Genomic DNA, 22,270 nt, shown 5'->3' on the forward strand with positions numbered 1-22,270 from the left:
AGAAGTTTCTTTAAGTTACGCTGTATTTTGTTTGTTGGATCTTTGTTAATTAAGGTATAGGTTTTGTTTGAAAAGAAAAGTTTCAGTTTTATTAATGTAATCCTGTTTGTTCATTATTACTATGGTGTTGCCCTCATCTGCTTTAGTAATCACAACGTTGTTATTATGGATTTTGGATTTCAGGTTTAGAATTTGTTTCGAGATGTTGTAGTTATTGTTAGAAGTTATCTCATTATTTATATGTTATTTCAAGTGCTTATTTTTATTCCGAGTTTAAGACTATGGCTGATGATGCCTTCATACTAGGCGAAACATGTACCATTTTTAGTTAATAGATCAATGTAAATCATCCAAGACAATGTATTGTATTGATTAGGTGGTCAATTTAATAAATAACTTACTGTTATTATTCTAATGTTGAAATTGTTTCAAGTTATAGGGGGGAAATTCATGCAAGTGTGTAATGGACTAGTATAACTGGAAACAATTCTTTAACCCATGGATAAATAGTGAAAATATAAAGCACATTAGTAAGTGTTATTATTATTATTATTATTATTATTATTATTATTATTATTATTATTATTATTTGTGAAGTGTGGCTATATATGCTGGTATTTCTACTTATGAAGTTGTTTACGTCTATTATTATTATTATCTACGTAGTTATGTATGACAGATTGTCAGTACGGATTTTATTTGGTATAAATCGTGGTCGTATCATTTATTATTTGTGTGTTGTATGATCTGTCTTGTGTAATAGAACATGCGAGGTTATGTCATGATACTTCTGCTGTATGTTTATTAATACAACTTTATTTAATGTAAGAACACATAATTAATAGTATATAATTTATTATTACCTGTAAATATGATGTAAAAATCCGATGTAATGTTGTGCAACACAGGGTAAGATTCTAGAACAAGGCACATTTGTCACTCGAGTTTTACAGAATGTTCTATTAATTTGTACATAGGTTACTGGAAACTCGAGAAGATATGGCAAAACATGTTTCATACTTTTCTGGAGGCCTGGCCAGGCAAGGAATATAAATGACGGAGTTGAGTTGAGTGGTTAGTGAGGGTCGTTAGTCGCGTTAAGTATGTGAACTCCTGTTGTGGTTTTTCCATTGAAGTGGTTGTGTTGTGTTGGTACAAGTGTTTCGTAGCTGGCTGACATGCTAATGTGGCAGTCAGTTGAGTTCAAGATGGTGGTTCATTTGATGGGCAACTATTAACAGGTTATATAATTTGTAAATAAAACAGTGTACATAATTGACAGCATCTTATGTGTGCGTCTTTGCGAATACGATAGCGCTGGTAAAACCAGCCAAGTTCTATAGAAAAACCAAAGTAATAAATGGTATTAGTGATCATGAAGCTGTTTTTGTTGTAGTTAAAAATAAATGTGATAGAAAGAAAGGTCTTAAAAGTAAGACTATTTGGCAGTACCATATGTTTGATAAAGCAGGCATGAGGGAGTTTAAAAAAAGTAACTATAATCGGTGGAAAACAGTAAATAAAAATGTAAACAGACTCTAGGATGGGTTTAAAGCAATTGTTGAAGAATATGAAAACAGGTTTGTACCTTTCAAGGTGGTAAGGAATGGTAAAGACCCACTATATTATAACAGAGAAATGAAGAGACTAAGGAGGAGGTGCAGACTGGAAAGAAATAGAGTTAGAAATGGCTGTAGAAGTACGGAGAAATTGAAGGAACTTACTACGAAATTGAATCTAGCAAAGAAGTCAGCTAAGGATAACATGATGGCAAACATAATTGGCAGTCATTCAAATTTTAGTGAAAAATGGAAGGGTATGTATAGGTACTTTAACACGTTGAGTGCCAGACCGAATTTCATAGGATTGCCGTCTAGTGCCGTGAGCTAATAACATCGAGTTACTCCCTGGTGCCAAAATGTTTACAGGCTTAACCAAGCAAATTATCGCTGAAATGAGAATGTAATTATGATATATTAGGTGTACTTATTATGTATATTAGGTAAAATATTGCGACTTATGTATGTAATTTTGTTTGTATAACTTTTAATTTGAGTAAGATAACCTAGCAGCGATGATTGTGCAACATGGGAAACCAGTGTCTATATCGTTGAACATGGTCATAATTGTTGCAACAGCTGGCTTGGAAACCCGGAGTACAGTGAGGAAGTGTATGCTGAAGACTGTAATTCATCAATGTGGATGAACGTGCGAGATTGCTATTTGCTCTGTACTGGGTTCAAAATCACTGTAACTATATACTTCGTCTACAACATCATTGTCCAGCTTATTCGATATGTCGTCCAGACTACCTGCACTAAGTCTTTTGCTGCTAGATTTAATCGAAACGACTTAAAAGAGAAAAGGAAACTCACAGCATGCACACTTACATAAACAATCCGTGCACGAGATAGACAATGACTTTGTCACCCTACAAAACACACTTGACGTACCCATATGGGATTGCGCCAAAACAGGAATTGAGGAATGGAAGGTGAACTATGCACGTACTTAAATGGAAGACCAGCAGATGGCGGGAGAAGACTTTATACAGCTTTGAAACACATACTTGATGCGCACCCAAATGGGTTCGCACAGTTCTCAATTTAGAACGAACGTACGACCCCATATGGGGACGTGAAGTTCAAGAACTTGACTACTCTCATGTACCAATATGGGGTCGCTTGGCACTCAACGTGTTAAGGCAGAAACAGGTTCCAAGGAGGACATTCCAGGAATCATAAATGAACAAGGAGAGCGTATATGCGAGGATCTTCAAAAGGCAGAAGTATTCAGTCAGCAGTATGAAAAAGATTGGTGGTTACAAGGATAATGTCCAGATAGAGGAGGTGACTAATACTAAAGAAGTATTAAAATTTACCTATGATAACAATGATATTTACAATAAGATACAAAAGTTGTAAACTAGAAAAGCGGCTGGAATTGATAAAATTTCTGGGGATATAGTAAAGACAATGGGTTGGGATATAGTACCATATCTGAAGTACTTAATTGATTACTGTTTGCATGAAGGAGCTATACCAAATTAAAGGACAGTCTATAGTAGCCCCTGATTAAAGGAAAGGGTGAAAGACATAAAGCTGAAAATTACAGGCCAAACAGTCTGACATGCATTGCATGTAAGCTTTTGGGAAAGCATTATTTTTGATTACATTAGACATGTTTGCAAAATTAATAACTGATTTGATAGAAGGCAGTTTTGGTTTACAAAAGGTTATTGCACTGAAGCGCAACTTGTAGGATTCCAGCAAGATATAGCAGATATCTTGGATTCAGGAGATCAAATGGACTGTATCGCGATTGATCTAAGGCATTTGATGGGGTGGATCATGGGAGACTACTGGCAAAAATGAGTGCAGTTGGACTAGACAAAAGAGTGACTGAATGGGTTGCTATATTTCTAGAAAATAGATCTCAGAGAAGCAGAGTAGGCAAAGCTTTATCTGACCCTGTAATAATTAAGAGGGGAATTCCTCCAGGCAGTATTATTGGACCTTTATGTTTTCTTATATACCGTATATAAATGATGTGAGTAAAGAAGTGGAATCAGAGATAAGGAGTTTTGCAGATGACCAACAAAAACGGAATAAGAGTTGTTGAATTGTGCCGGATGTTTGATCCGCAGGTAATGTCGATGTTCTATACACATAAGCCAAGGAAACAGAAGACTTGGCATTCACCAGGTAACTTGAATGGTGAGAAACAGATTGACCATGCTGCAATCTCTAGAAGAGCAATGAAAGAGATAATGAACATTAAAGTTCAGAGAGGTGTAATGTTTGACTCTGATCATTACCTTTCCAAGGTTAAGATGAATTTCATTCCTCTCAAGTAAGACTCCAAACACTGGAAATAAATTTTGGAGATATGATGTGACCAAACTTAAGATTAGTCAAGAAGTTAAGGAGCAGTATCACCACAACTTGACCTTTGAATCTAAGAATTGGACTGACATAGCATCGAAGATCCAACAGGCAGTTAACACCGCAATCCTGGCAGCTCCTAAATGAAAACATCAATGGTGGAACGAAACCTGTGATAATGCAATGGCTCGGAGAACTGATGCCGGAGAAAATTGAATTCGACCAATGATCAGGAAGATTTTGTTAAATTCTGTGATGCGTGGAAAGCTGCAGTCCGAGTATTTTGATATGCAAAGCGATCGCACGAGAAACAACAGATGGAACAGATCGATCAGGACTTCCGGAAGAACAATGTCAGGGACTTTTATCAAACCTTCAAATCTAATCTGAAAGGTTATCAAGCCCCTAGTCTATGCCTCAGAGATGCTACTGGAAAGCTAGGCCTGAACAATAGAGAAAATTGCAACATTTTGGCTCAGTACTTCAACAAGTTGCTCAACTATGATGAGCCAACATGAAGATTATTCATCTCCCCTCCTATTCAAGGTCTGTCCAATTCTCAGCACCTTGTAAGATGGAAATTAAGCAGCTCGTAGACAGTCTGAAAGATAATAAAGCTGCTGGGAAAGATTCCATAGTGGCGGAACTATTAAAACTGGTGAATGAGGATACTCTGGACATACTAGTCTGTCTCTTTCAGGAGCATTGGAAAACAGGTACTATACCAGTTGAATGGCCATCAGCACTAATCCATCCTCTCCATAAAAAAAGGAGACAAGAAGAACGTTTACAATTACAGAGGTATATCGATAGTGCCTGTTCCTTATAAGATTCTTTCTAAAGCACTCATTGGAGTTGAATCTTGATAAGCTGATAGGCAAATACCAGGCTGGTTTCTGAAAGGGTGATTCCTGTCCAGAACAAATTCTCAATCCGAAGAACATCATCAGTTACAAGATAACTGGGAGGTTTGAACGTGTGGTCATATTTGTGGACTTCAGAAAAGCATACAACTCGATTGACCGACAGGCATTATTGAATGTTCTGGAAGAGTATGGGATGGATGGTACATCCAGAAACTTGATTAAGCAGACTCTAACCAACAAAATATCAAAGGTAAAATTCCAGAATGAAATCTCAGGGCCCTTCAAGATAAAGACTGGAGTCAGACAAGGGGATGGAATTTCTCCACTTGTTTTCAATTGTATCTTGGAAAAGGTAACCCAAGAATGGAGAAATTTGCTGAACAAAGAAGAAGGAAACAAAGATCGGTTTCGATTAGGCTCCAAACACGAAGGAGTGTATGTTGACTGTCTGGCTTTCATGGACAACTTAGCCATATTTGCCAACATCATCAGTTCAGCAATCAGGAAGGTAAATCTTCTTAAAGAAACAACAGAGAAAGTAGGACTACACATCTCCTTTGAGAAGATGAAATACATGACGAACATCAGTGATAGTCCAGAATTTATGTTAATAGACATTGGAAAGATTGGTAGAGTCAAGAAGGTTTTTTTTGTTTGTTTTTTTTTTTGTTTTTTTTTTTACAATTTGTTTTACGTCACACCGACACAGATAGGTCTTATGGCGATGGTGGGATACGAAAGGCTTAGGAGTGGGAAGGAAATGGCCATGGCCTTAATTAAGATACAGCCCCAGCATTTGCCTAGTGTGAAAATGGGAAACCACGGAAAACCATCTTCAGGGCTGCCGACAGTGGGGCTCGAACCCACTATCTCCCGGATGCAATCTCACAGCTGCGTGCCCCTAACCACACGGCCAACTCGCCCAGTAATCAAGAAGTTTAAGTACGTTAGTGAAGTAATCCAAGAGAATGAGCTAGAACAAGAAGCGACCAATATCCACATCCAGAAATTAGAGCGAGTGTTCCAATTGACTAAAAACATCTATAATAAGAAGATGCTGAGTTTTGGAGCAAAATTAAGACATTACAGCACTGTTGTTAGACCAGAAGGCTTATATGCTTCGGAGACTCTGTGTATGAATCGAAAAGCACATGTCAATCAACTACTGATAAGAGAATGCTGACTATGGTGGAAGATTTTGTACAACAGATGGGTTGACGGGCAGGTTAGACTGAAATCCAATAAAGAAGTATACAGCAAGATTGAACCGATAACAACAGCAATTAGAAAGAGAAGATTGCTATTTTATGGGCACATCTTCCGCATGAATAATGATTGGCTCACAAAGAAAATCTGGAAGTTTCTAAAACCCAAGGCATCTAAGTTGAGATGGTTCCAAGAGTGTGAGAAAGATCTGAGAGAGGTGGGCATTATAGAAGATAAAATCAATGACAGGGTTGGTTTCAGAAAATGGTGAAAAGCTGTCAGGGTTTTATGGTGGAGACAGAACCCAGAAAATGGAGGGGCCCTTTTACCAGAGGAACAGAAGAAAGCGCTGACGATGGGTTCAAGAGATACTGGCAGGATGTAAAAGTCGGCAGACAAACACATCACAGACACTGAAAACGAGATCAGTTGTTAACACAAAGTCCATAAAGGCTCAATTCGAAAAACAAAAAAGGTAATAATGCTGAAATATAAGTTCTCTGATTGGATACCACATGGGTGATGTGTACATTAATTTCAACAATCAGTTATTTCTAATAGGTTGCACCACTACAGTTAAATGAAGTCAGCATTCCTATTGATAATACTGAAAATGTAAACAAAAGAGAATGCTAAGAGAATTTAGTCCAACAAGGTATTTTTAACATCCATCAAATAAAAGAGATGATTTTAGTTTTGTAACCGTACACAAGTATGATCCCCGATTTTATGTTAGGAAATGTTTATAAATGACAATCTCCTAATTTTAGGTTAGTACATTTTTGTAAAAGAATTTGTAATATAAAGTAGTGAATATCATGTGAGTTTGTTAAATTAAGATGTAAAAACATAATATTGTAAGAAGAATTTGTAGTAAGGGAATATTGAATATGTGCAACATTATATTTTGTATAAATTTCTGTTTGGCTAAGAGTCTGTGCTCATAACCTAGCAGTGAAGATTGTGCAACAAGAAAAGCAATGACTTTATCAGTATAGACGGTTGAAGTCGGTTAAAAGTGTTGCAACAAGTGGTTTAGAAACCCGGGGTACAGTCAGGAAGTGTTTGCTGAAGATGGTAATTCATCTATGTGGATGAACGTGCAAGATCGCTATTTGCGGATCGGCAGTTCGGTAACCAATCCAGAAGTTACGAGTTCGAATGAGGTTGTGTTGATTAGGAGACACTTGAAGATGTTGCAGTTAGAGCGTTGCTTCCAGTGAACTTTTGCAGGCATGACAGTCACGTGGAGCAAGCCTATATATATGTGTGTGTGTGCGCGCGTGTGCAACGAGTTGATTACTATTACTGTTCATGACCATTGTGGTTGCTGTTCATGACAATTACCATTACGAAATCTTTGCTGTACAAGTTCTTTACGGTTACACTGACGAGGGCATTACTCGGTAATTACAAGTTCCCGGTGAGCAGTAGGTGGAAGATGCTACATATTGTTCTTTTGTAAGCCAGACTCTGAATTATTCCTCTCCTGAGGTAATGCACACTGTGGGTAGGGTTTTCTAGGTGTAATCTGCAGATAATGTGGTGGTGTGCACAGAACTGGTTATTGCTAGAAGAAATTGTAAGCCAAGTGTTCAGCGCTTGGTTGTTATTGGATTGATTTGACTTGCATCTAGTCCACAGAAGTACTCTTTTTTACATGGTGAAGTTGTTTGATTAACAGAGTTTAGTGAGCTGACAGGGTTTGTTTTAACATACAGATATAACCCGGGATAAATAAATTCCACGGTGGTGATGCTATTGTGCTAATGTAAGGTAAGGTTAAGCATGGACTGTCATCTTATCCGTACGAAATCACCAATCTGAAGTGTGGCTTTCAGAACTATGTATAATTGTGGTGTATAGTTTGCAGATGTTGTTTGGGAATGTTTATTTTTGTAAGTGGCAAAACGAGTTGGTCTCATCATGTAATGATTATTGTTGGTGCTTGCTTTGTTTTGGGAGTAAATTCTAATAGTGAAACATATAGCAAATCTTTTATTGGTGGAGTAAGGAAAAACCTGGCATGCTACCCAAGGTAATGAAGCAAGTTTGGAGCCTTGTCAGCCTGATGACCATCGCCTTGGGAGAAGGGAGTTCATTTATGCATGACAGAGTCAATTATTCCTGTAAATCTTTTTGCAGGTGGTGCCCAATTTTGTTAATATTTTATTTCATTAGCCAGATTTAGTGTTTCAATTTCGCCAAAGAAGTGTCATAACCGCAGGTCATATGGTGCCCTTCCATCTTTTATTATGAAGCAAAAGGACATGAGCGAGTGTCGAATCTGCGACATCCAAGAGAGAACGATCTTGAAAAATGTATTAAAAATTTAAGAGAGTGAATATCAGCATCAAGAAGTAACAGTACTTTGTTTAGTAATGTAAGCAAGTGAGTGATAATTCTATTTGAGTGTAATGCACATAGTGACGCATAAAATTCAGTATAAAGTAAAGCTTAGGGAAAGTGAGTGCAGTGTGGTGAAATATTGTGTCAGCGCCTAGCTGTTGCCAAACTTTAGGTAGGGCTGTGTATGTCACATCGCAGTGCTATGGCGCTGTAGAAAAATACATTGTTCTAGTAACTTCCAGAGGCCTTGCATAGACAACACCCTTACAATGGTAGGAGGATCACGAGAGCCAATCAGGTTAAAACATATTCAAGTTATGAAGCAGTAGAGGTTGATATTTGGGAAGAATGCAGGTAACTTCTGGAGAGACAGACTTGATATCATAAGTTGGAGTTTTAGAGCGTAGTGGGAGAGAAGCTCAGTCAGAAGTGTAAGGATTAAGTTCACAGGGAGAAACTCTGTAACCGTGATAGAGTTCATATCAGAGAGAAGCTCCGTAGGAGGCGTGGTAATAAAAAAAATTAAAAAAAATACAATTTGCTTTACGTCGCACCAACACAGATTGGTCTTATGGCAACGATGGAACACAAAAGGGCTAGGAGTGAGAAGGAAGCAGCCGTGGCCTTAATTAAGGTACATCCTCAGCATTTGCCTGGTGTGAAAATGGGAAACCATGGAAAACCATGGGGTTCGAACCCACTATCTTCCGAATACTGGATACTGGCCACACTTAAGTGACTGGAACTATCAAGCTTGGTAATAGGGTCCTGAAAGACAGTATAATCTCACTGGTAGTAAGTGAAGAACCGGGAGGCAGTTCAGAGAGATAGACAAAGACTTGGCAAAAAATAATTGGATATGTTAGAGGCAACAGGGTGATAGGCAGCCTTAGAGACATTATGTCCAGTAGAGGAGCCCTTTAGTAATCTGAACAGACACCCAGTGAGGAAAGACTTAAACAATGGTGGGGCTCCTTCTTCGGTAAAAGCCCAAGAATTCAAGTCCATGGATCTGCATTTCCATTTGAGTAGTCTACTAGGCGTCCTAAAGAGCGACAGTGTACTTCAAGATATTTTCAAAGGGAACTGAAAAGACTTTTAGTTTCAATCATTGATTTGAGGATAGGGAGTTCCCTCAGAAACGACCAGAAAAATACAGTTTTGTAGATGAGAATAGTGTATGTAGAACTATTAAGACTTATTAATACATGGTGAAATTTTTGGCGATATGTCAATCTGATTTGTTGTGTACTGTTCCTAGAATCGATCCCAAGTCCCCATCCTGTCCAGTCCTCAGGATCTCAACAGAAGTCACAGTTTACATCTATGGTAGAGAATATAAGGCAATAAGAGTCAAGACTGGTAATGTCATAAAAAGGGAAAGCATGAACGGCACTTCAAACATGATTTGTAATCAAACTTCAATGTTTTTAGACCCTTCTACAAAACCTAGGAGTTCATAATAGTTGCTTCCACTCTATACATGCATTAAAAAACAGAAACAAGCCTACAAGTGTTCTAGTTCATATTTAACACTTATTCTCACCTTGCAATATGATCCATAGCATTAACGGTCTTGAACCATTTGATTGCTGTGTTAAATAGGTCGATGAACTCAACTTCAGTAATATTGAACAGGCTGTGCTGCTTTGTAATAAACAACGCATGCCACTTATTCAGCTTGAAGATGTTGGCTGCACTGACAGAATATTTGCCATAGATCCTAAAAAAGTTCAATACATAGGAGTCATTCATTCTTGGATCTATTTTATAATAATAAATTGAATTCACACAAAACCAAACAAAAATGGGATTTTCTCAAAATTCAAAAACAGGTTTCGAAAACCATCATATCGGAAAAACACAATTATGATAAAAGAAGATTAATGGAAATTGAATAGAACTTCAAGAAAAATAATACATGGAACTTTTATAAAATATTTAGATGAATTATCGAATTATAAGGCACCTACTGTTTGTTTCAAACGTTCAGATGGGACCTATGAAACAAGTAACAAGGAAAATTGCAAACTTCTCGCAAATTGTTATGAAAATCTGTTAAACTGGGATACCCCTCACCAGCACCTTTCTTTTGAAAAACCCCAACCTAATCTGGACTCGGAACCACCCACGTCTGAAGAAGTCAAATAATCAGTGAAGTAAGAGATAACAAAGCAACTGGAGCTGGTATAACAGGTGAAATGTGGAATATAGGAGGTAATAGCCTAGCTCAGCAAATTCAGACCCTTACTGAAGATATCTGGATAATAGAAAAAAGTTCCTGATGAGTGGAAGTGTGCCTTAATACACCTCTTGCATAAGAAATCTGATGTCAATGATTACCGAGAGCTATCACTGTTACTAGTTGCCTACAAAATTCTCACCAAAGCACTGCTCACAAGACTTGAGAAGTAAACAGCCCACTTAAAAGGTGGATATCAGGCAGATTTCAGAAAAAGATCATGTGTAGAACAAATTTTTAATCTCAAAACCATCTTACATATATTTAAAACCAGACAAATTATGACAGATTTTATAGATTTCAAAATGGCATATGATTCTTTAGATAGACAAAGACTTTTTAATGTGCTGGAAGAGTTTAGAGTAGATAAGAAAACAAATCTGATCAGATGGACAATGACTGACACCACCTCGAAAGTTTAGTTCTTAGTTGAAATTACTGAAAATAGGGGTCAGACAAGGAGAGGCTTATCTCAATCACTATTCAAATCCTGTGCTGGAGAAAGTAGTCCGAACCTGGGAAAAGGAAACAAAAGGGATTAATATCGGCAAGCTAGTTAAAGACAAAATTCACATTAAATGTTTGGCCTTCGCAGATGATCTGGTAATTTAACAATAGGCAAGAAGCAATTCAGTCCCTGGATAAACTTCATGCAATTGCATCTAAAACTGGACTCCAAATCTCATATGAGAAAACCCGATACATGGAAGGGTCTCCTCGATACTTACACAAACAACCTCTGGTAACTCTGTTTGGCAATCTAACCTCACGTAAATAATTTCAAATAGAGGAAATCATCCAACCATCCTGATCAAATCATGAAGCAAACAGGGAGAGAATTTCTAAATTACAAAAGACTTACTGCAGCAGATTTTTGTTAAATTTTGTTAAATATCTCCTAAACAAAGGTGTTTAGAACAAATATTATAAGGATAAATTTTAAAGGTGAGTAAATTTGCTGTAGAATAAAGCATTAAAGGACATTTCTATATTTCTTTTTCTTTTTTTTTTTTGCTAGCGGCTTTACGTCGCACCGACACAGATAGGTCTTTGGCGACGATGGGATAGGAAAGGCCTAGGAGTTGGAAGGAAGCGGCCGTGGCCTTAATTAAGGTACAGCCCCAGCATTTGCCTGGTGTGAAAATGGGAAACCACGGAAAACCATCTTCAGGGCTGCCGATAGTGGGATTCGAACCTACTATCTCCCGGATGCAAGCTCACAGCCGCGCGCCTCTACGCGCACGGCCAACTCGCCCGGTTTTTTATATTTCAAGATATGCAGTTGTTTGATTAAAGGCTATAAAAAATTATCTGCACAAACACAATTTTCACTTGTAATTCATTTTTCAATCAACATTCATTGTCATTACAACTTAAAGTTTGGATATCATGAAGCAATAAGGATACATAAAAATAGTTTTTAAAATGTGCACTAAGTTCTTTTTTAGAACTGGCTTTATGTTGCACTGACGCAGATAGGTCTTAAGGCGATGATGAGATAGGAAAGGACTAGGAGTGGGAAGGAAGCGGCTGTGGCCTTAAGTAAGGTACAACGCCAGCATTTTCCTGATGTAAAAATGGGGAAACCACGGGAAACCACATTGAGGGCTGTCGACAGCGGGGCTCGAACCCACTATCTCCTGTATGCAAGCTCACAGCTGCATGCCCCTAACCGCACCGCCAACTCACCCGCACTAAGTTTGTATACCACAGGTTAAAACTAAGGCATTAATAGTGAGACGTACATTAGAACAAGTTATTTACAGTTTTTGCCATTTTGAGGGGCCACGTCGGACCTCTTCAAGCTTTGTCTGCTGCTTCTCATCCTTATCATCTATCTCAGTATCAAAGTTTTCCATAGCATTGTTTATACATTCATTTATGGACGCGGGAGGGTCGTCTTCATCTTTATTGCTGTCTTCAGAGGGATGTCAGGTACATTTTCAAAAGTTCTTCCAGGGAACAGATGCACAGAGAAGTACATATGAGATCTGCTTTGCGGTAACCACAAGCATTTTCGCACCTTTCCTTTCAGCTGGAAGATATTATCTTAAGGAGGGATTCAGGAGCCACATTTCTTTCCATTTTTCGGCATGAAAAGCCAAATCAATTAGATAGCCAGCTCCACTAAAGAGGATTTTTCTCATGTCTAAACCACTTCTGTATCTGATGGTAACATCTCTGGGAGTAAACATGCTAGACTGGATGGTGCTCTTGTAGCTGACTGGGTAAACAAATGGTAGTGCAATTTACTGAGATATGCAGAGGTACTGAGGTTACTCCCATTTATATGAATCAGAGAAGCTTCACCTGCCTTAGCCACTTGGTCAATCGTTAATGCACGATTGAAAAATACTAGCACTATTTGTTCCAGGGGTTGGTATTTTCCATAAGAGTGTAAAATTTTGTCATCCTGTAACTGAAGAGTGCACTTGTCATGTCACACTCGCTGAAGACGTGGATGAACAAAATAATTCCGCTACACTTGTATTTAAATAACTTTCTGGAGTACAACACATTAGGCATCCTCCTTTTTCTACATTTTCTGAAGTACAAGTTGTCTTTCATCGGAGCGATTGCTGTTAGAAGAACTGAAAGGTCAACGTCTTCATCAATGATAAAAATGTTGTCATACTGAGATCTAGCAGAAATAAGTTTCACCAATTAGTACATCTGTATCTTTTACTGCCTGTTTTACTGTTACACTTCCTTCTTGCAAAACCTTTTTTCGTAGGTCAATGAAATGTACTTTATTCCATTAATTTGAAAAAAAAAAAATTCTGAGAAATTTCTGGTCATGTGGCTTCATTGAATAGGATCTCATATGATGAATAGAAGTTTTTCCATTGAATACATTCTGCACTTTTCGTGCCCCTTCCACTCAGATCAGAACGATACCATCAAACACTACAGAAATGCTCGAACCATAGTGTACTTGTAAGTATGTTACATAACTCATAACAAATTCAAATTCCACTGCCAAACAACTTTATGAGGTAGATGACCTCCATCCACCATTAACAAATTAATTTTTCCTTCAACAGCTTCTGTGGTTGGTGTGAATGCTGAAAATAAAGATGATTTAGTCCCCTTTTGCAAGCCCTCTTCCCTAAATAGTGACAAAGAAGAAGGTGACGATTCCAATGTGAAGAACCTTTTCAGGTTTTCATCTAACAGTTTGGTTACATAAATTCTGTGGAAGATTGTTGGCGGGTCAACAGCAATTTTTCTTTCCGAGTATTAGCACTGTTAGTAACTAAAGCAAGTGTGATCACTTTATCTTTACTTTTGAATTGAGCATTTCTGAAGTTATCGCAAACAATTCTGGAGATTCTTTCCAAACCAAGTTCGTAAGACAAGTGCCAAAATTAACATTGGATGTTCCTACCATACCACTACTTACTGGTAACAGCAATTTGTAGGGAATGGTTTATGTTGAGAAAAAAAAAACAGCACAAACTTTTAACATCTTTCTTGTCTCAAGCAATGTGAGAAGGGAGCATGTTCACATGTTTCTCACTAGTTCTGTTACAAAAGGAACTTAATTGTAAATGTAATGTAATCCATTACTCCTCATGTTGTACCTACAAGCTATCACAACTTCTCATCAGACACAGATAATACCTTCTGTGTGTATGTGTGAGTGCTCTCCCTCAATCATTATTTGCCCCAAACAGAGCACAACACCTGCTCGTTTGGCATTTGTCTCCCTATTTATAAAATACCTGTTACACAACACTGAATTTGAACAACTATAGGTTTTCAAATATGAGTTGTAGAAATGCCCTATTATGCTCTGTGTGCAAAAAGAAAAAAAAAAAAAAGGAACTCAACTTTGAAACTGATCCATATAACATTTGCTCTAAATACCTTAATTTAACAGATATTTAACAAAATTTGGTGAATTTTGCAACTTTTGCAACTTTCTGATAAAAACACAATAATTGTTTAAAAGCCCATACTTGAATCACTACATAAGCTACAGAGCTGAATTCGGGCTCAAACCTAACCAAATTTACTGCAATTCAAATTCGAAATGAGCAATGTTTTTTTGTTAGACCAATGGGAGATATTTCAAAAAAACAGAGAAAGGGTAAAAAATTTTGATCTTTTTTTTTTTTTTTTTCAATGCCATGGAGCGTGTAGTGGCACCCCAAGGTCGAAAACTTGGATTTTACCTTACGGGCTCAACACTAACAACATACCAAAAAATCAAAACTACCAGAACTTTTGCAAAGTAAACCCCTGTATTAAGGACAATTTTACAGGACTAACAGATTAGAAGATAACTAGTTATCATGTGCTATGAATGAACACACTGCTTTCCTATTTACATAAGAACTGTGAATACAGATAAACATTTGATATTAGTTAACTAAAACACTAAAAGAGCCTTTTAATAAATGGAGAAGTCTTCTGTTTAATTTGGACCCTTTTCTCCAACTTCTACAATATCCACAGGGTGAATCTTATATATATATGAAATTGGATGTTGGTATATTTGAGATTAATAGACTCAAAAACTACTGGACCTTTTTCGCTGAAAATTTCACAATTTGTTGTTCTTAATTTTGAGTGTGTTTATGAAGTAGTTTGAACCAAATCGGATAGGTAGATTTATTATTATGAGTATTCTTATGAAATTCTATTCAATTGCAAAGCCGCACCAAGATGGGATCGAATTGATGGACAGCTTGTCGCTAGGCGACAGCAGCTTACGCTACGTCATGATAGTCCGGTAATAAATGCTCTGTATAGGAGGATGGGAACCTGCCGTCATTAAGAGATTCATTCTTATGCCTGTTATTTGGAAATAGCAATGCAACATGCCATAATCAAGACGTACTTTCATGTCATAGGACCAACTTTGATATGTCTGACCAGTTTGAACAATGTAGCTGTGTATTAGATGTATAAAATATTTATAAAACTGTGAAAAATATAGAATATCAAAAGTGGAGTGACACGAGTTATCACCTACACTAATGAAGAGCAACTGGGGATTCCCAACCAGCAAAGGCGAGTCTACAAAGTAATCTATCTATAGGTCCGTATATATAAATGTCATTGTACTGTATGTATTACATCTTCTCCTAAACCAATAGAACAATTTCAACTAAACTTGGTACACTTATGATTTAGTATCAGGAGACAAACCTCGTGGGGGTAAGACACCACAAGCACCCTTCGGGGGCGGGGGGGTTTCACATATAAAAATAATCGAGAATAATGTCGAATCCATACTTTTCGGGGTCACCGAGATGAATAGTGACACTCCGGATTTTTTATCCCTTAGTGGTGGGGGTTGGGGGGGGGGGGTATATAAATAATCGAAAATAGTGTTGACTCCATCATAGTTTTCGTGGTCGCTAAGATGAACAGTGATACTCTAGATTTCTTAAAATCCAATTTCAGCCCCCTTTGGGGTGGGGGTGAGGGGAGAGTGAGATATAATAATAACAGAAAATAGAGTCGAATCCATAGTTTTCGGAGTCACTGAGATGAATAGTGACACTCTGGAATTTTTTACAATCCAAGTTCATCACCCTTTGGGGTGGGGGGCGAGATGGAGTAAGGCATGAAAATAATTTAAAATAGTCTCGAATCCACAGTTTTTGGGGTCGGTGAGATGAATAGTGACACTTCAGATTTTTTATAAGCCCGAGGTCAGCCCCTTTGTGGAAAGGAGGTGTGTGGGGGGAGTGAGATATAAAAATAATTGAAAATAATGTCGAATCCATGGTTTTCAGGGTCGCTGAGATGAATAGTGACACTCCGTTTTTTTTATCAGTCCAAGTTCATCCCCCTTTGTGGGGAAGGGTTAGGAGGGAATGAGATATAAAATAAACAAAAATAGTGTCAAATCCAAAGTTTTAGGGGTCACTGAAGTGAACAGTGACACTCTGGATTTTTTAAAATCCAAGGGGTGAGAAAAGGTGAAAAAATAAAATGACCTAAATGACCGAGATTATGTATGTATGTTTGTATTTTCCAGCATAAATGACAACTAAATTTGGTACAAATAATACTTACTATTTGTTGGGGCAAGACACTCCTAGAACCCCCCAGCAGAGGGGTGAAATATACATATAACTATAAAAGGACAGATATTAGTCCGAAACCATAGTTTTCAGGACTACTGGAACGATTTCTACGAAACTTGGTACACACGACTGACTATCAGAAGACTAACCGCATGGGGATAAGACACTCCTAGGATCCGTAGAGGGCGTGGGGTTGTGAGATATAAAATTCGTAAATAGTGTCGAATCCACAGTTTTCGGGGTCGCTGTGATGAATAGTGATACTCCAGAATTTCTTAAAGTCCAAGTTCAGACCCCCTTGGCATAGGGGGTGCGAGAGGGTAAAAAAATGAACTAAATGACTTGAGATTATGGATGTATGTGTGTATTTTCCAGCATAGCTGTCTACTAAATTTGGTACAAATATTACTTACTATATGTGAAAAATACTGTGGGGATGAGACACTCCTAGAAACTTTAGGGGAAGGGGCAAAATGCAAATATAAATAAAAATAATCCATAATAGTATCAAATCCATAGTTTTCAGGATTTTCGGGGTGATTTATCCATAGTTTTCGTGGTCACCAAGACAAATAGCGACACTCCGAACGTCGCTGAAGTCCATGCTCAGCCCCCATCGGCATGGAGATCATAAGTGGGAGGAAAAGAAATTGTCCAAAATGACCAAAATTACAGATGTATGTATGTTTTTTCTAACATAGCTCTCATACAAAATTGGTACACATATGACTTACTATCTGAAAAAAAAAAAAAAAAAACCTGTTGGATAAAATACCCCTAGCACTCCTAGCAGAGGTGGTGAAATATAAAAATAAATGAAAATGACTGATGGTAATGTCAAATACATTGTTTACGAGGTTGCTGATTTGAACTGTGACAATCTGGATGGTTAAGTCATAATTCACCGCAATCAGTATGGAGGTTAAGAGGGGGTGAAAATCAATGTAAAAATAACTGAGATTATGTATATATGTGAGTATGTTCCAGAATAGCTCTCAACAAAACTTGGTACACATACATATGACTTACCATCTGGAAAAACGTACTATGGAGATGAAACTTCCCAACCCCCGCTGCGGGTGGGAAATGGGAGGGGATGACATTTAAAAATTATGCAAAATAACCTATATTAATGTTGAATCCATTGTTTACGTGTTGCTGAGACGAATTATGACACTCTGAATACTGTTCAAGTCCACGTTCAGCCTCCATTGACACAGGAGGGAAAAAGGGGTTTCATAGTAAATAGTCTAAAATGACCCAGATTAGTGTTGAATCCACTGCTTTTTGGGTCACAAGGCTGATTGGTGACAGTCTCAATGACAGTTGAAATTGTGTAGATCATATCTGTAGTGTGACAGATAAATAGGCCTACATGTAGTTATCACTGTTTTTTTTTTTTTTTAAAGGATCAAATACTTTCCACAAGGGCAAAGTTTTACTCAAGAATGAAATAATCTAAAACTTGAAGTCAAGCACATCTGAATAACTCTAAAACTGCATAATAGATGGTAGAAAGGAATACCTCAAAAAGGAATTCTATTAAAATTCACTTTCCACAAATTAACTGGTAATACTAATCTTAAAAGTAAACATTCAAATAACATCCGAGCAATGCCGAGTACTACAGCTAGTTTAAATATAATGTAGGATCTGGTGTAGATTTGCAGTATATGGCATAACATTCACCAGCATCTCAGGTGTAGTAGATGAACACTAGATCCAGAAAGTACATTGGATATTGCTGAGTAGAAAGCTCCAGTTGCCGGGCTATCTCCATTGTAATTGACACTGTTTAGTATATCCCAGGACAATAACAGTGTGTCTGTAAGGCCATCAGCCCATAGCCTGGTTGGATCCTCAAATAACACCACCAAAGTCTATGCAGTTATAGGAAAACAACAAAAACCAATGACAGCACCAAAATGAGGCATACTAGGCAAGACAAGGAGTGAGGTAGATTGCCATTGCTTTCCTCACTAGGACAGACAGTGCTACTGTAGCATGACTGACCATATGAGCAACACCTTTTATAACACTCAGATGCACTGGATGTGCTCTGAATGTCATTACTCAGCACCACCCATACCCCAGCACCTTCCATATTGTCACAGCCATGGATCTACACTTTGCTCTGGCCTGCGCCATGATGACGGATGCAAAAGGAAATTAACTACCAAAGCAAAAATCATTATATATAAATCATATTATTTGCCAATATTGACCTATGAATCAGAATGTTGGACATGGAAAAAAAAATCTGAGTAGATTACAAGCGACAGAGATGCACTTTCTGTGAGGGATAAGAAAGGAAACAATATGAAACACACTACAGAACAACACCCTCAAAGAAACTATGGAGAGAAATAGGATGAAATGGTTCGGCAACGTCAAAAGAATGGGACAGAAAAGATTACCTACCAAGAAGAGCTCTGGAATGGACAGAATCCAGAAGAAGACCAATTGGAAGACCCTGAACAAGATGGAGGGATCAGGTGAACGATGACGTAAATCGGAGAGGACTACAATGGGAGACAGTGATGAACGATAGTCTGTAGGAAAAAAGAGAAGATTGGAAGAGGCTCCGTGAATGACCTGCATAAGCAGAAACATATCAGGAAGAAGAATAGTGTTGCTGGAATTAAAGATAACATAGAAAACGGGAGTACCTAGAGAAAAACCTGTCCCGCTTCCACTTTGTCCAGCACAAATCTCACATAGAGTGACCAGGAAGGATTTGAACCACAGTAGCCCGTGGTGAGAGGCCGGTGCGCTGCCACCTGAGCCATGGAGGCTGAATTACTTCGATGTGGTGCTGATCTAAAGAATCGTCCTGAAGAAGCTCTTCAAGAGTAAAGAACATACTGTACAGTCAGTCAAGAAAAAATGACCAAATGATGCAGTGCAAGTTCCTCAAAGGAACACTTTTCTCAGAACCAACTGCACATGTAGAGGGTAAGACTAAGGCTTTGATCTACAAGATGATGCAAGTGTAATAGACTGCTATAACTTGAAAACAATATTCTTTAACCCATGGGTAAATAATGCAAGTATCGAGTTCAAATTATTATTATTATTATTATTATTATTATTATTATTATTATTATTATTATTATTATTATTATTATGGCTATGAAATGTTTACATCTACTTATTAGTATTCATATTATTATTATTATTATTATTATTTTTACATAGTCGGATGATCGCATTGTTTGTGAGGTTATATCATGAAACATGTGCTGTATATAGATATTTATATGAGTTCAGTTAATGTAAGATCCAGTAATTAATAGTATATAATTTATTATTACCTGTCTGAGTCGTGGCCCTCCTTGTGCTCAGGCGGCTAGGACTATACAATTCACCGGTGGTCCGTAACCCGTTAGAGGAGAGATCCTCACTTGGACTATGTGCAAGTAGGGCAGCATCCTGCTTCATGAATTTACCGAGCTCAGAACACTTTAAGCAAGCCTCGGACCTATGGGAGTAATGGAGTCCCACTCCCATTTGACAGGCGAGGGACTCCTTGGAAACAACTTGGCGAACGAAATGGAATTCGATGAGGAGCTATCAATATTAATAGGGCTTATGGAAGAAAGAAGGTAGAACTGGCTGAGTCAGCAAAGAGGATGCATCTGGATGTGCTAGGAGTAAGTGATATTCGGGTAAGGGGAGATAATGAGGAAGAGATAGGAGATTATAAAGTGTACTTGACGGGTGTTAGAAAGGGAAGGGCAGAGTCTGGGGAAGGACTCTTCATCAGGAATACTATTGCACGCAACATAGTTTCTGTCAGGCACGTAAATGAGCGAATGATGTGGGTAGATTTGTCAGTGGGAGGAATTAGGACAAGAATTGTGTCCGTGTATTCACCATGTGAGGGTGCAGATGAGGATGAAGTTGACAAGTTTTATGAAGCATTGAGTGACATCAGGGTCAGGGTCAACAGCAAGGATAGAATAGTGCTAATGGGCGATTTCAATGCGAGAGTTGGGAATAGAACTGAAGGATACAAAAGGGTGATTGGTAAATGTGGGGAAGATATGGAAGCTAATGGGAATGGGAAGCGTTTGCTGGATTTCTGTGCTAGTATGGGTTTAGCGGTTACGAATACATTCTTCAAGCATAAGGCTATTCACCGCTACACATGGGAGGCTAGGGGTACCAGATTCATTATAGACTATATCTTAAAAGACTTTGAAATCAGGAAATCTGTTAGGAATGTACAAGTTTTTCGCGGATTTTTCGATGATACAGACCACTATCTGATCTGTAGTGAACTAAGTATCTCTAGGCCTAGGGTAGAGAAAGTGAAATCTGTCTGCAAACGAATAAGGGTAGAAAGTCTCCAGGACGAGGAAATTTCGAAGTTTCGAACAGTAGACAGTAAGCAGGTTCAGGATATAGAAAGTGAATGGGTGGCATACAGGGATGCTGTAATAGAAACAGCAAGGGAATGCCTAGGAACAACTGTGTGTAAAGATGGGAAAAGGCGAACATCTTGGTGGAATGATGAAGTGAGAGCAGCCTGTAAACGTAAAAAGAAGGCTTATCAGAAACGGCTCCAAACAAGGGCCAAGGCAGACAGGGATTGGTACGTAGATGAAAGAAACAGAGTGAAACAAATAGTTGTTGAATCCAAAAAAAAGTCATGGGAAGATTTTGGTAATAACCTGGAAAGGCTAGGTCAAGCAGCAGGGAAACCTTTCTGGACAGTAATAAAGAATCTTAGGAAGGGAGGGAAAAAGGAAATGAACAGTGTTTTGAGTAATTCAGGTGAACTCATAATAGATCCCAGGGAATCACTGGAGAGGTGGAGGGAATATTTTGAACATCTTCTCAATGTAAAAGGAAATCATCATGGTGGTGTTGCAAACAGCCAAGCTCATGGGGAGGAGGAAAAGGATGTTGGTGAAATTATGCTTGAGGAAGTGGAAAGGATAGTAAATAAACTCCATTGTCATAAGGCAGCAGGAATAGATGAAATTAGACCTGAAATGGTGAAGTATAGTGGGAAGGCAGGGATGAAATGGCTTCATAGAGTAGTAAAATTAGCATGGAGTGTTGGTAAGGTACCTTCAGATTGGACAAAAGCAGTAATTGCACCTATCTATAAGCAAGGGAAAAAGAAGGATTGCAACAACTATCGAGGTATCTCATTGATTAGTATACCAGGTAAAGTATTCACTGGCATCCTGGAAGGGAGGGTGCGATCAGTCGTTGAGAGGAAGTTGGACGAAAACCAGTGTGGTTTCAGACCACAGAGAGGCTGTCAGGATTAGATTTTCAGTAGGCGCCAGGTGATTGAAAAATGCTACGAGAGGAATAGGCAGTTGTGTTTATGTTTCGTAGATCTAGAGAAAGCATATGACAGGGTACCGAGGGAAAAGATGTTCGCCATACTGGGGGACTATGGAATTAAAGGTAGATTATTAAAATCAATCAAAGGCATTTATGTTGACAATTGGGCTTCAGTGAGAATTGATGGTAGAATGAGTTCTTGGTTCAGGGTACTTACAGGAGTTAGACAAGGCTGTAATCTTTCACCTTTGCTGTTCGTAGTTTACATGGATCATCTGCTGAAAGGTATAAAATGGCAGGGAGGGATTCAGTTAGGTGGAAATGTAGTAAGCAGTTTGGCCTATGCTGACGACTTGGTCTTAATGGCAACCTGTG

General features: G+C 38.1%; 1 protein-coding gene across 5 annotated transcripts in view; it reads right to left on the minus strand.

Moving 5' to 3' along the window:
- The window catches only part of LOC136857995 (uncharacterized), a 310,013-nt gene that overhangs the window by 127,446 nt on the left and 160,297 nt on the right, over positions 1-22,270 (minus strand). For 4 of the 5 annotated variants that reach the window (XM_068225398.1, XM_067137165.2, XM_067137168.2 and 1 more), the window contains one exon: positions 9,852-10,028. The exons of the other annotated variant lie outside the window; for it this stretch is intronic. In XM_068225398.1, coding sequence (XP_068081499.1) covers positions 9,852-10,028 — 177 coding nt within the window. The remainder of the gene's footprint in view (positions 1-9,851; positions 10,029-22,270) is intronic. 5 annotated transcript variants of the gene reach the window in all.

This window comes from Anabrus simplex, chromosome 1 (genome assembly GCF_040414725.1).
Source record: "Anabrus simplex isolate iqAnaSimp1 chromosome 1, ASM4041472v1, whole genome shotgun sequence".
Taxonomy (NCBI): domain Eukaryota; kingdom Metazoa; phylum Arthropoda; class Insecta; order Orthoptera; family Tettigoniidae; genus Anabrus; species Anabrus simplex.